General features: G+C 43.1%; 1 protein-coding gene across 1 annotated transcript in view; it reads left to right on the top strand.

Annotated features, from left to right (window-relative positions):
• The window catches only part of piwil2 (piwi-like RNA-mediated gene silencing 2), a 109,621-nt gene that overhangs the window by 54,910 nt on the left and 41,741 nt on the right, over positions 1 to 12,970 (top strand). The window contains exons 10-12 of the mRNA XM_072267267.1: positions 2,093 to 2,206; positions 4,819 to 5,007; positions 11,052 to 11,136. Of these exons, the coding sequence (XP_072123368.1) occupies positions 2,093 to 2,206; positions 4,819 to 5,007; positions 11,052 to 11,136 (388 nt within the window). The remainder of the gene's footprint in view (positions 1 to 2,092; positions 2,207 to 4,818; positions 5,008 to 11,051; positions 11,137 to 12,970) is intronic.

Genomic DNA, 12,970 nt, shown 5'->3' with positions numbered 1-12,970 from the left:
GTTTTATGGTCTTATAATAAAAAGGTAAGTAAGAAATTGTGAAATGACAGGTAATAAGAAAGGAAGATGGGGTTGGTTTTCTGAATAGGGACATGCCTGTTCAATGGAGCATCATGAGTAAATATGATACCTACTTTGGCATTTCACCTAAATGGTGATTAAATTATGGAGATCAGCCTGTGAGACAAACTAATCTGGATGTTCGAGTATGTGATTCAGAAAAGATGAGTGTGCAGACGTAACAAGTAAAGGCGAAAGCTAACAGCACATTATTTGTTATTTTTATAGGAGCACTGTACAAGCGGCTGCTGTTATCTAGGGTATCGGTTCAAGATTCAAGATGTTTAATGTCATTTCCAGTACATGGGTATAAAGGGAAAAGTTAATATTCCAATTAGATAAAGAATGTTATAATAAAAAGCAATGAACATAGATACATAGCTTATATATATTGATTGTATGTCCATGAAGTGATGCTAGACATTGGAGCGCCTGTACGTAAGGTGACACTGACAGGAAAGGATAAAGCAGTGGTGGAGGGATGGGTTTGTGAGTGGAGGTGTTGATCAACCTTATTGCTTGGAAAAAAGTAATTGTCTGGTTATCCTGGTGTGGATGCTACATAGCCTTCTCCCTAATGGGAGTTGGGACAGCAGTCCATGAGCAGATCCGGTGGGATCCTTCATGATATTGCTGGCCTTTTGCCAGCAACTTTCTGCATCTATGTCCTTGGTGGTGGGTAGGCTGGTGCCAGTGATGCATTGGACAGGTTTGACAACCCATTGCAGAGCCTTCCTGAGACCAGATCTGGAGTAATGTGCAGTGTAGTATTCTTATTCAAAGAAGAATGTTAATTCATTGGAAACAACATAACAGAGGTTTACTAGACTAATATCTTGAGTAAGTGGACTAACTTTATGAATGGTTGGATAGATCAGTGTAGCACAGTACAGACCTTTCGACCCATGATGTTATTACCATCCTCGAAAGTAGTGGATACTGGTAAAGCCCACCACACCACTGAGCACGTCTCCATGAAATACTATCATAGGAAAGCAGTATCCATCATCAGGGACCCCCTCCATGCTCTCTTCTCATCTCTGGGCTGTCAGCGAGGAGGTACAGGAGCCTCAGGACTCACATCGCCAGGTTCAGAAACAGTTGGTACCCCTCAGCCATCAGGCTCCTGAACCAGATATAGTAACTTTACTCACCCCATCATTGAACAGTTCCCACAACCTATGGACTCACTTTCAAGGGTTCTTTATCTCATGTTACTTATTTATTTTCTTTCACATTTGCTGTTTTTTTGCTTATTGGTTTGTCCGTCCTGTTGGGTGCAGTTTTCATCTTATTGTGTTCTTCAAATTTGCTTTGTACTTTGTACCTGCTAAGCTACCATACCATCCTTAACCTGCATCAAGATCAATTCCCTACCACATAATCCTCTGTTTTTCTATCGCATATGTTCCTATCTTAAATATTCAGTGTGTTTTTAAAAAAAGCTAAATAAAATCGACCTCTACCTTCCATCCATCCCCCAACCCCCCCCCCCCCGCCATAATTTCCTTTCCTAATCATCTCAAGTTATGCCCTCTCATATTAGCCATTGTTTCCCTGGGAAAAAACATTAGCTGTCTACTCTGTTTGTCTCTTATATTAAATCCTGGGCTTATACAGTCATCTAAGCATTTATCCACAAGGGTTTAGGAGTGAGCCCTGAGGCTCCCACTTGTTTCTTCTTGTGGGAGAATCAAATACCAGGATCATAGTTTTAAAAAGTAAGCTGTCATCGTTTAAAAGATGTTGCAGTGTTCTCTGAAAGGAATAGTACTTGGAAATGTCTTCGGAGGGCTGAGGAAGCAGTCAAAATGTTTTTAAGATGGGTGGATTGATTATAGATAAAACAAGAAGCAAAAGGTCACTCAGTAGGTGAAAGTTGTAGGCAAATGAACAGTGGGGCAGGCGGAGAGGCTGAGTGGTTTTGAGTCGTGTGTCTGTCTGAAACCTGCCAATCACGAGGTGATTGCAACCATCTTGATCAAGGATAATTCAGTTTTTCCTTCTCCCTAATGACATTTTTCTTTTCCAGACTGCAGATCTGGCCGGGATACGCAGCCAACATTCGTAAGACCGAGGCAGGATTGATGTTACTGGTCGATCTGACCCATAAAGTAATCCGGAATGACTCTGTTATTGATGTTCTGTGAGTATGTGGCATGAAGCCAAGTAGGTACTAAAGAATGTTGAGGAAATGGTTGGCCTTCTGTCCTGACGATAAATGCTAGTTTTGAGTTCAAAATCAGGTTTATTATCACTGGCATATCTTGTGAAATGTATTCCTTCATGATTTTCCATTGTAGTGATGTAAGTAGCACAGTGCCCAATTCAAAGCAGGAGATACTTTAACTGATCCCCTTGTGCATTTCTAATAACCTTGAACTCCAGCTGTTCATGAAAATCATGTATCTATTTATTTGGTCAGGCAGCATCTATGGAGAAGAGTACAGTCGATGTTTCGGGCTGAGACTCTTCATTAGGTCTGAAGAAATTCAATCTTTTGCTTTTCCCTCCAGTCCTGATGAAGGGTCTCAGTCCGAAACTTCATCTGTACTCTTTTCCATAGATGCTGCCTGACCTGTTGAGTTCCTCCTTTATTTGGAGATACAGCACGGTAATGCCACAGTAAAATTTATTAACAGAGCACATACATGTCACCACATACTACCCTTTTTTTCCTGCGGGCATACTCAGCAAATCTATAGAACAGTAGCTGTAAACAGGATCAATAGACGAACAAGAGGATAGAAGACTCCAAACTGCAAATGTAAATAAATAGCAATAAATAATGAGAGCATGAAGTAACAAGTGAGACCATCTCAATAGATGAGTATCGTTAACTTCTCTTGTGCAAGAGCCTGATGGTTGACGGATGAGCTTGCTATGCCCAATTACACCCATTCATTCGTTATGTGCCATGTTGTATGACGAGGTGATCGTGGTCTTTCCATGACCATGATTGTTCTTGGCAAATTTCTCCACAGAAGTGCTTTGCCATAATCTTCTGGGCACTGCCTTTACAAGAATGGTGGCAGCAGTCATTACTAATACTCTTTAGACCTATCAATATTCAGTAGGTTTCAATGACATTCCCCCAACCACCACCATTCGTCTAAATTTGTTTGTTCATTTGTTACGTGCTGTGTTGTATGACGTGGGCAGTCAGCAGTTATGGTCACTCCATGACCATGATTGTTCTGGGCAAATTTTCTACAGAAGTGGTTTGCCATTGCCTTCTGGGCAGTGTCTTTACAAGACAGGTGACCCCAGCCATTGTCAATGCTCTTCAGAGATTGTCTGCCTGGCGTCAGTGGTCACATAACCAGGACTTGTGATATGTACCAGCTGTTCATACGACCATCCACCACCTGCTCCCAGACCCTGATCTGGTGGGGGGGGGGGGGGGAGCATTAGGTGTTGCATCTTGCCCAAAGGTGACCCGCAGGCTAGCCTAACACCACCTTTGGTAGAGACACATCTCTACCCTGCCACCCACAATGACCAATAACCAATAAACCTACTAACCCTAACCCGCACGTATTTATAATATGGGAGGAAACCCACGTGGTCTCGGGGAAAACGTACAAACTCCTCACAGACAACAGCAGAAATTGACCCTGGGTCGCTGCTGTTGTAATAGCATTACCCTAACACGGGTGCCCAACCTTTTTTTTTGCAGTGGACCCCTACCATTAACTGAGGGGTCTGCAGACCTGGCCTGGGGATCCCTGCCCAAACTGTCACACTAGCGTGCTGTGTCTTGTTTCCTTCTGAAACGCCAGTCCTCCAGCTTTACCAAGCTCTACATTAAGTGCTGAGTACTATCAGAGTGAAACAGGCCATTTAGCCCATCTTTGATTTAATTCCTGCAAAGCTGGTTTCATCTCCATTTTAACTGTAAATCTATTGTACCCTTTTCTCACATCAGAATCAAGTTTATTATCGCCGGCATGTGTCGTGAAATTTGTTAACTTAGCAGCAGCAGCAGTTCAATGCGCAGTACATAATATAGAGGAAAAAAAAATTAATAATTAAGTAAATCAATTATAATAAGTGTATATTGTATAGATTAAAAATCATGCAAAAACAGAACTAATATATATTAAAAAAGTGAGGCAGTGTTCAAGGGTTCAATGTCCATTTAGGAATCAGATGGCAGAGGGGAAGAAGCTGTTCCTGAATCGCTGAGTGTGTGCCTTCTGGCTTCTGTATCTCCTACCAGATGGTAACAGTGAGAAAAGGGCATGCCCTGGGTGCAGGGAGTCCTTAATAATAGATACTGCCTTTCTTAGACACCGCTCTTTGAAGATGTCCTGGGTACAGAAGTTTTTGAGTGTATTTGTTGACATACCAAATCTCTTCAAACTCCTAATGAAGAATAGTCGCTGTTTTGCCTCCTTTATAACTGCATCGATATGTTGGGACCAGGTTAGATCCTCCAAGGTCTTGACACCCAAGAACTTGAAACTGCTCACTCTCTCCCCTCTGAGGATTGGTATGTGTTCCCTCGTCTTACCCTTTCTGAAATCCACAATCAGCTGTTTCATCTTACTGAAGTTGAGTGCCAGGTTGTTGGCTGTGACACCACTCCACTAGTTGACAGATCTCACTCCTGTACACCCACTAGTCACCATCTGAGATTCTACCAACAATGGTTGTATTGTCAGCACACTTATGGATAGTTTTTGAACCGTGCCTCTGTTAAATAGCTGCTGCCCATGTATTGCTGTTCGTTCTGAGTGATGCTTTCCTATATAGGCATGTTATATACGAGAAAAGCAGCGAGAACTTCCAGGATGTCTGTCTGAAAGAGCTGGTGGGCAATATCATCATGACCAAGTACAACAATCGCACTTACCGCATCGATGACATTGACTGGGACAAGGCTCCAACAAGCTCCTTTTGCATGGCCAATGGGAAAAGTATTACCTTCTGCGAATATTACAGGTCAGCATTTGATGATTTGTGCATCTTCCAGCATCTGGATGTCGGTGGCAAGCTCAGCAGAATTGTTAGACTAGGGGTCGGCAACCTTTTTGCCTCTGTGGGCCGGATCACATATTAATGAGGGGACGGTGGGCCAGATACATGCCATAAAAAACTTGGAATATGGGAATTATCCATTTAAATACATCTAGTTATGTTTTGCCTCAAATTAATGAATAACGCATGCTAGGAAATCATTTGTACTTGACCAAGGATGCCAATTAGTAATCAAAGAACTCAGTTTAGTTGCAATTTATTTCAATCATCTTTTGAATCTATTAAAAGGACACAGAATCTTTAAACATAAAACTTATGAACATGATGCATTGAATGGTGGTAAATTAAGTGTAATAAAAAAGAAAATTTTAATACAAACAGTCAATAAATCATTGTGAAACTTGATGCTGTTCGTTGCTTGAAAGCTTCTCAATGTTGGGTGTCAGACTTGTTGATTTCAAGAGCAAGACATTACCCAGATGGGCATCAGTCAATCTTGTTCTCAAATGGTTCTTGGTGTGCTTCATTTTTGAAAATAATTGCTCACACAGATAAGTGCTGCCAAACAATGATGCCATCTTTTTTGCATGGTGCACTAAGTTAGGATACTTCCCACTTGGATGAATATATTTTCTATAGAGGTCAAGCGCTGACACATCTTCAGAATGAAATTTCGATCTCAATATGTCATCACACTGCATCTCAATCAATTCCGTTTGAAAAATTTTTGATACAGTGTCAACTCATTTGCATGCAAGCGAAAATCAGCAAAACAAGATGAAAACTCTTTTCTCAATTCTTGGACCATATGCACGAAAAAAAAAACTGGTTTTCCCAGCTTGCTCAATGAAGAAGTAATCTAGTGTCCAAGAGTCTTGGAAATTTCGGCACTCAGTGTCTACCTTCCTGTGTTTTGCATTCATTGCCATTGGAATTTTTTTTCTTCGATTTTATTTTGAAATGGGAATTATTCAACAAGTATTGTAGCACATGTAATTATCTGGATGTTTAGCGTGGATTTCTTGTTAAAACACAGACGCTGTTTCTGTTTACAAATTTGAACGATCCCATCTGAAAATCTGTGCGTACACGGAGAGTACCTAATACATATTAAGAAGGTAATCTGCCTTCCCGTCATTCGTATATACCAGTGTTTGGTTTGGAACAAAATGGGACCTGGGGCCAGTGTAACAAGATGCCATGCATGTCCATCAGTGTGGTTGCGTGAAACGCTCAGGATAAGGAGAAAGCGCTCGCGGGCCGGATAAGCATAGTATCCCAATATGTGCCCGCGGGCTGGTCAAAGTACCTTCGTGGGCCGTATCTGGCCCGCGGGCTGTAGGTTGCCTACCTGTGTTAGACTATACATAGAAATGATTAGGAAGGCTAATAGAATGCTGGGCTATATAATGCAGTCAGTGGAGTTCAAGTCAAGAGACAGTCTCTTTAAGCTGTATAATGGGCTTGTGAGGCCACACAGTTTTGGTCTCCATATTGCATGAGGGGTGTGAAGGTGATGGAAGGAATTCAGAGAAGGGTGACTGAACTCATTCCAAGTTTGCAGGGTATGAACTATGAAGAAAGATTGAAAGAATTATATCTTTTTGGCCTAAGTAGATGTAGAATGAAAGGGACATGATAGAAGTGTTCAAAATCATTAAGGGTATAAGTAGGATGGATGTCAGCTGCTACATCACAATTAATCCATCAACAAGGACACAGGGCCAAAGGTGGAGACTAACATCAGGAAGCGTTTCTTTACACAGCGAGTTGAGGACACACGGAACAAACTACCGAGTTGTATAGTTGAGAGTTGTACCTTTGAGACTTTCAAATAAGATATTTGAACACAGTGTGCTTAGGAATTTGGCAAGATTTGTTGGGCTGAATGGCCTGTTCTAGTCAAAACTTTCAAATGTTCTAATGTTTGTGGTGGCCAGTCTGTAACCGAGTATCTTGCTGGCCGTTTTCATAGAGATGGTTCAGGAGCGTGGTGCAGCCTTCTCTATATCAGTGAGACCCAATGTAGGTTGGAGGAACCGCTTTGTCGACCACTTTCGATTCGTCTGTCACAAAAAGTAGGATTTCCCACTGGCCACCCATTTAAGTTAATAGTCATTCAGCCATACATCTTTACTCATGAATACAGACAAGCGAAACAGTGTTACTCTAGGCTCAAGGTGCAAAACACAGTACCAACAGTCATACACAGCACGTATAGAAGTAAACATAGCAGTCAGGCAGAAATTATAGTCCAAATCCTTGAGTCCATGAATGGTGCAACGGTCTGTAGTTGAGCACAATACAACTTGAGTTTTGCCGAATGAACACGGGTGGGCAGCACTGGTTCCCGCATGGACGCTGCATCACACTGCACCTGACGGTCTGGTGGAGCGCCCCACTCTGATGCCCCTCTCCTGGTGAGATGCGAGCAGGCAACACCATGGCTTGTGGCCGAGTCCTCGCTACAACCAAGGCCATGCAGCTTCCTCTCTGTCCACTCCCACTGTTGGTCAATAAACCAATGAATTGGACTTGCAATATTTCACACCACCAATGTCCAACAGAGTCTTGCTATCACAAGAAAAGCTGGGCACGGCACCCTACGTGACAGATAACAGATATCATTCACCAGAGTGGCCACTGCACGCTGTGTCGCGCCGCCATCTTCTCCTCCTCCTCCATGTCTCATTTAAAAAAGACAATAACACCATTGGTTGGCCCCATAGAAGCCGCTGTATCTAAGCATTCTCCTCCCCTATCAGATTCCTCTTCAGTCCTTTACCTTTTCTACCTATTCCCTACCAGTTTCTTACTTCATTCCCTTCCACCCCACCTATCAACCTTCCCTCTCACTTGGTCTTGCCTTTCACCTACCAGTTTGTACTCCTTCCCCTCTTCCACCCAGTCTTATTCTGGTTTCTCCCCCCCCCCCCCCCTTCCAGTCCTCATGAAGGGTTTTGGCCTGAAATATGGACCATTTATTCCCCTCCATATTTGATGCCTGACCTGCTGAGTTCCTCCAGCATTTTGTGAGTGTTGCTCAAGATCTTCAGCATCTGCAGAATCTCTTCTGTTAGTAAATGTGATGCGTTTTATTTTAAACCATCCAGTAACATTTTTGATTATTACCAAGACTAGTTATAGATGCTTTTCTAAAGTTCAGAATATTAATTGAATTAAATTCCACAGCATGCTTGGTGGGATTTGAACTTGGGTCTCTGTGAGTACAGATTTCTCAGTTATTGGTCCAGCTGCCATACACTAAATAACTGTAGGATCAGTCTTTCTCAACGTAACAGTATGTAACTGCCTCTGATGTACCTGTACCCATAAACACTATAGAAGACACAATCAGCCTTCCTTAAGAATGAACCTGCGGAAAGCAACTGGCCCTGGCTGTGTGTACTCAAATCCTTCATGGATCATGTACTTAGGCTGGCGTCTAAGTCTGAGGCCTCCGTTGGTCAGAGTTGACCATGGATATTGTATCTCAGCTGTCTAGATACGCAAGCCTGGGCAGTACAATATGGAGAGCAAGCTGTTCCCATGTGGCAATCTCCCCCTCTGCACACATCTGATGAACCCAAAAGAATGGCAGAGACCAATACAGTTTGGTATCAGTAACATCGCAGGAGTTGCCAGTCAACATTGAACTCGGTGAAGGGTTGCCTTAGGGACTCCAGCTCTGCACTTTTCCCTTGAGGTTCACTTCCAACATCTTCCCCGTGAGCGGAGGTTTGAGATCAGAGTTTTCTTTCCAGCTGAGCTGCTAACCACTGTTGACAAGCCCCATCTGCTCGAAGCGACTGGTTTTAAGGCACCAGGAACCCGCCTTTGCCCCTTCTCCTGTCAGTAGAAACGGTTCTGCCAGGCTCAGTAGCTCAGCCACACATGAAGGTCAGGAGCTGGTCCTGGTTGTCAGAGGCTATTTGAGGTGCATGCCATTGGTAGTATTTAATAGGTAATTGGAGCTTTCCCCATTACCATCCCCAGTTGTAACAGCCTTAAAGCTGGTGTATTTGGTTATTTTTAACGTCACCTGCTCCAATCTGAAGTTCCCACCTGCTTTAAGACTACAGTCATCTTAGTGCCAAAGAAAAATATGGTCAAGTACCTAAATGACTGCTGCCTGATGGCTCTGACATTTACAAACATGAAGTGCTTCAAGAGGCTGGTTGTGGCATGGTTTAGATTAGATTAAAGATGTAAAGATTAGCTTTTTTGTCAGATCTATATCTAAACATGCAATGAAATGCATTGTTTGCATCCAATAAAATAAGTGAAGATTGTGCTGGACAGCCCAGAAGTGTCACCACACTTCTGGTGCCAATGTACATATTGTGGTTAGTGAGTTGTGGGCATATCATAGCAAAAACATAGGGTTAGGGTTGTGAGTTGTAAGCATCACGTCATTGCAAAGACTTATTAGTTAGGTTGTGAGTTATGGGCATGTCATTGCGAAGATGTAGAGTTAGAGGTGGTGAGTTGAGGGTATGTCATTGAAATGGGGGGGGCGGGAATTGAGAGAAAATAAAGGACAAAGAATACGATTTAGGATATCCATACAGATCCCACTGATGCAAATGATGCATTTCCCTGATGTTTCGATGTAAGCATGACAAAGCTCATCGTCTTTGTTTGAGATGATCTGTTTGGATGGCATGCAGAACACAGCTAATTACTATGTACCTGTGACAAGATCAAATCAATTATGAAAGAAAGCCAACAGCACCAAGATATGTGAGGGAGTGACAGAGCTACCCTGTGGTATAGTGTGAGCTTGCAATGTGGGTAACTTGAAACATACCTGACGTGTACAGTTGGTATGTTACCTTGGGACAAGATGGGCATTCACCATCGTGTTTTCTGATTCGATATGCAGTTTCAATATTTATAAAAGGAAAACAAAATTGATTTGATGACTTCCTTCATGTATTTAAACTTATGATACAATCTGTATAATTGAACATGCCATGCTGACTTGTGTTCTGTTCCTTTAATTGCTTTTTGCCTTTCTGGATTTCCTCTGTTTTTAGTTCAGATGCTTCTATGACCCCTGACAGTCGGAGCACTACAGCACAGAAACAGGTCCTTCAGCTCATCAAGTCCATGCGAACTGGTATTCTACCTATTCCCACCAATCCACACCTGGACCATAGCCCTTCATACCCCTCCCAACTACGTGCCTATCCAAATTTCACTTAAATGCTGCAATCAAACCCACATTCACCCCTTCTGGCAGCTCATTCCACGCTCTCAGCCGTAGGTTCCCCTTAAATATTTCACCTTTCACCCTTAACTGGACCACCTAGTTCTGGTCTCATCCAACCACAATGGAAAAAGCCTATTTACCAACTCTATCCATCTTTCTGTGTATACCTTTCTAAAACCTCCCCTCATTCTCCTACAATCCAGGGAATAAAGTCCTAAACTGTTAAACCTTTCCCTATATTCTTGGGTCCTCAAGTCTTGGCAACTTTTTGGTAAATTTTCTGTGCACTTTTGCGATCTTTTTGATATCTTTCGTGCAGGTGGGTGACCAGAACTGCACACAATAGTCCAAATTTATCTTAATTAACATGCATCCCATCTGCTGTACTCATTACATTGATTTATGAAGGCCAATGTGCCGGAAACTCCCTTTCTGACCCTATCTACCTGTGACACCACTTCCAAGGAATTATGGATCTGTAATCTCAAATCTTTGTTCTACCACTCTCTTCAGTACCCTACTGTTCACTGTAAGTCCTGCCCTGATTTGCCCTTTCAGAGTGCAACACCTCCCACTTGTATGCGTGACTTCCATCCACCATTTTCCATCTGTCCAGATCCCTCAGGTCCTGATAGACAAACCTCATAAGAATTGCATACCCCAACACTGGCTGAAGTTACCCAGTCTTGATGCAGAGATTTGACCTGGAGTTGAGAGAGCTAGGCAGTGGGGTGTGTTGAATGGCATCTCTCTGCCACTGCCTGTTGTTAACCTGTTGAACTTGCTGTTGTAGCAAAAACTATGGAATTACTATTCAGGATCTGAACCAGCCTCTTCTTGTACATCGGCCGAAGCCAAGACGAGGACCACAGGGACAGGTACAGTGCGATCTGTACGGTTATCCCAAATCGCATTCTTTACCCTTTATTTTCTTTTGCCTTTCCCCTCTTCCCCCCCCCCCACTGCTGCTGAGATCCAATTTTTAAAAAAGACTCCTTCTGTCTTCAGGTGATTTGAGCAGAATACCTTGTACACCACACTGTGTGATAGAGAGACAGAGTGGGGAGGGAAACACAGTGGGTCAGCAGGTGGAGACCCAGGCTCCGTCCTGATTTCTGGTGCTCATCTCCTGGCATGAGTTTCCCCAAGGTGCTCTCATTTCCTCCCACATAGTCATTGAACACTACAGTACAGTAACAGGTCCTTCGGCCCATCTAGTCCAATCCAAACTATCCCTAAGATCTGTGGTTGGTCGTTGACTGCTGTAAGTTGCCCCTAGTGTGTGGACAAGTGGAGGGAATTGTTGGGAATCTGGGGAGAGTGAATGGCTGCTTGCAGGAGATGGGGCTGTTCTGAGCTAGCACGGACTGTGTGAAATGGTTTCCTAAGGCAGCAATGTAGTGTAGCAGTTAGCATGCTTTACGGCACCAATAATCAGAAACCGTTGTTATCTGCAAGGAGTTTGTGCATTCTCCCTGTAACTGTATGAGTTTCCTCCGTTCTCTTCCACATTTCAAAGACATATGGGTTAGGGTTAGTGAGTTGTGGGCATGCTATCTTGGTACCGGAAGTGTGGCAACACTTTTGGGCTGCCACAATCACATACTTAGGTTTTATTTGTCGTAGATATAAATGACACATTTCTATGTTTTCATGTACATGTGCAAATAAAACTAAACTCTTATTTAGTATGGAAATGCATGTAGCCCCCCGGCCACCCTCAGGGTCGCTCGGCTCGCTGTCATCTAGGGAAACAACCCTCGGCCCCGCCAAACTGGGTAATTAGTTTGTGTGGATGCTGTGTGATGTACCCCACCCTGCCCAAATAACAGACAATACACCAGATACGATTAAATGATTTACAGTTTATAGATATTACTGGAACTATATAATTAATAGAGAATAAAGTATAAAAGGAAAATAACAGGCACCACACTTATCAAAGTTCAGTCTCTTCGTGCACAAACAGTTAGAGCTCAGGACCCTTCTTCTTCACCCTGCGACCCCTTGGACCACCTCGACCGGCCGCCTGGGACCAACAACAGTGGTCGACCAGATGCTCCACACAAGTCCGTCTCCGTCTCCTCTCCTTGCCAAATGCCCTCCTCGGGGTCTGACCCCATTAGTGGACATCACGGCACCTGGTTCATCCTCTGTCCCTCTCTCCCGCCTTCTGCCTCAAAACCCCACGCATACAAATCTTCCAGATACATCAAAGTCATAACAACTATCCCAATTGGTTCATAACATCCTCTTATCACCCCCTAACCCACAACAAGCTGCTAGCGCAAAGCTTTCTCAGTGTTTAACATAACAAAGAAGCATTCCCAATTATAACATAACAAAGAAGCCATTTTAATTAGCCTCCGCAGTAACATAAAAGACAAAACCCCCTTACTTGCAGGTTGAAGCATACAAAGTCTGTACTGAGTGATTTTCCCTCTGTGGTGAAGCTCTTGTTATGATTTTAATTTAGCTCCTGCTAGCCTGGGAAAAGCAATGAAGAGTTCCATATTGGTTCCCAACCTGAAACATTAGTTCTGTTTTTCTTCTGGCAGATAAGATCTGACCTGCTGAGCAGCATTTTCTGTTGCATTTCCTTCTACACCCCCACCTTGCTTCACACAACTCTGCTTTCCGTAAGGACATAATTTCATTATTTTTTTGCTATAGCACGTCCTGTTACTACAGTTGATCGGGCTATTGAGCATG

The sequence above is a fragment of the Mobula birostris genome, chromosome 8 (genome assembly GCF_030028105.1).
Source record: "Mobula birostris isolate sMobBir1 chromosome 8, sMobBir1.hap1, whole genome shotgun sequence".
NCBI lineage: Eukaryota > Metazoa > Chordata > Chondrichthyes > Myliobatiformes > Myliobatidae > Mobula > Mobula birostris.
This window is presented reverse-complemented; position numbering and strand designations above follow the sequence as displayed.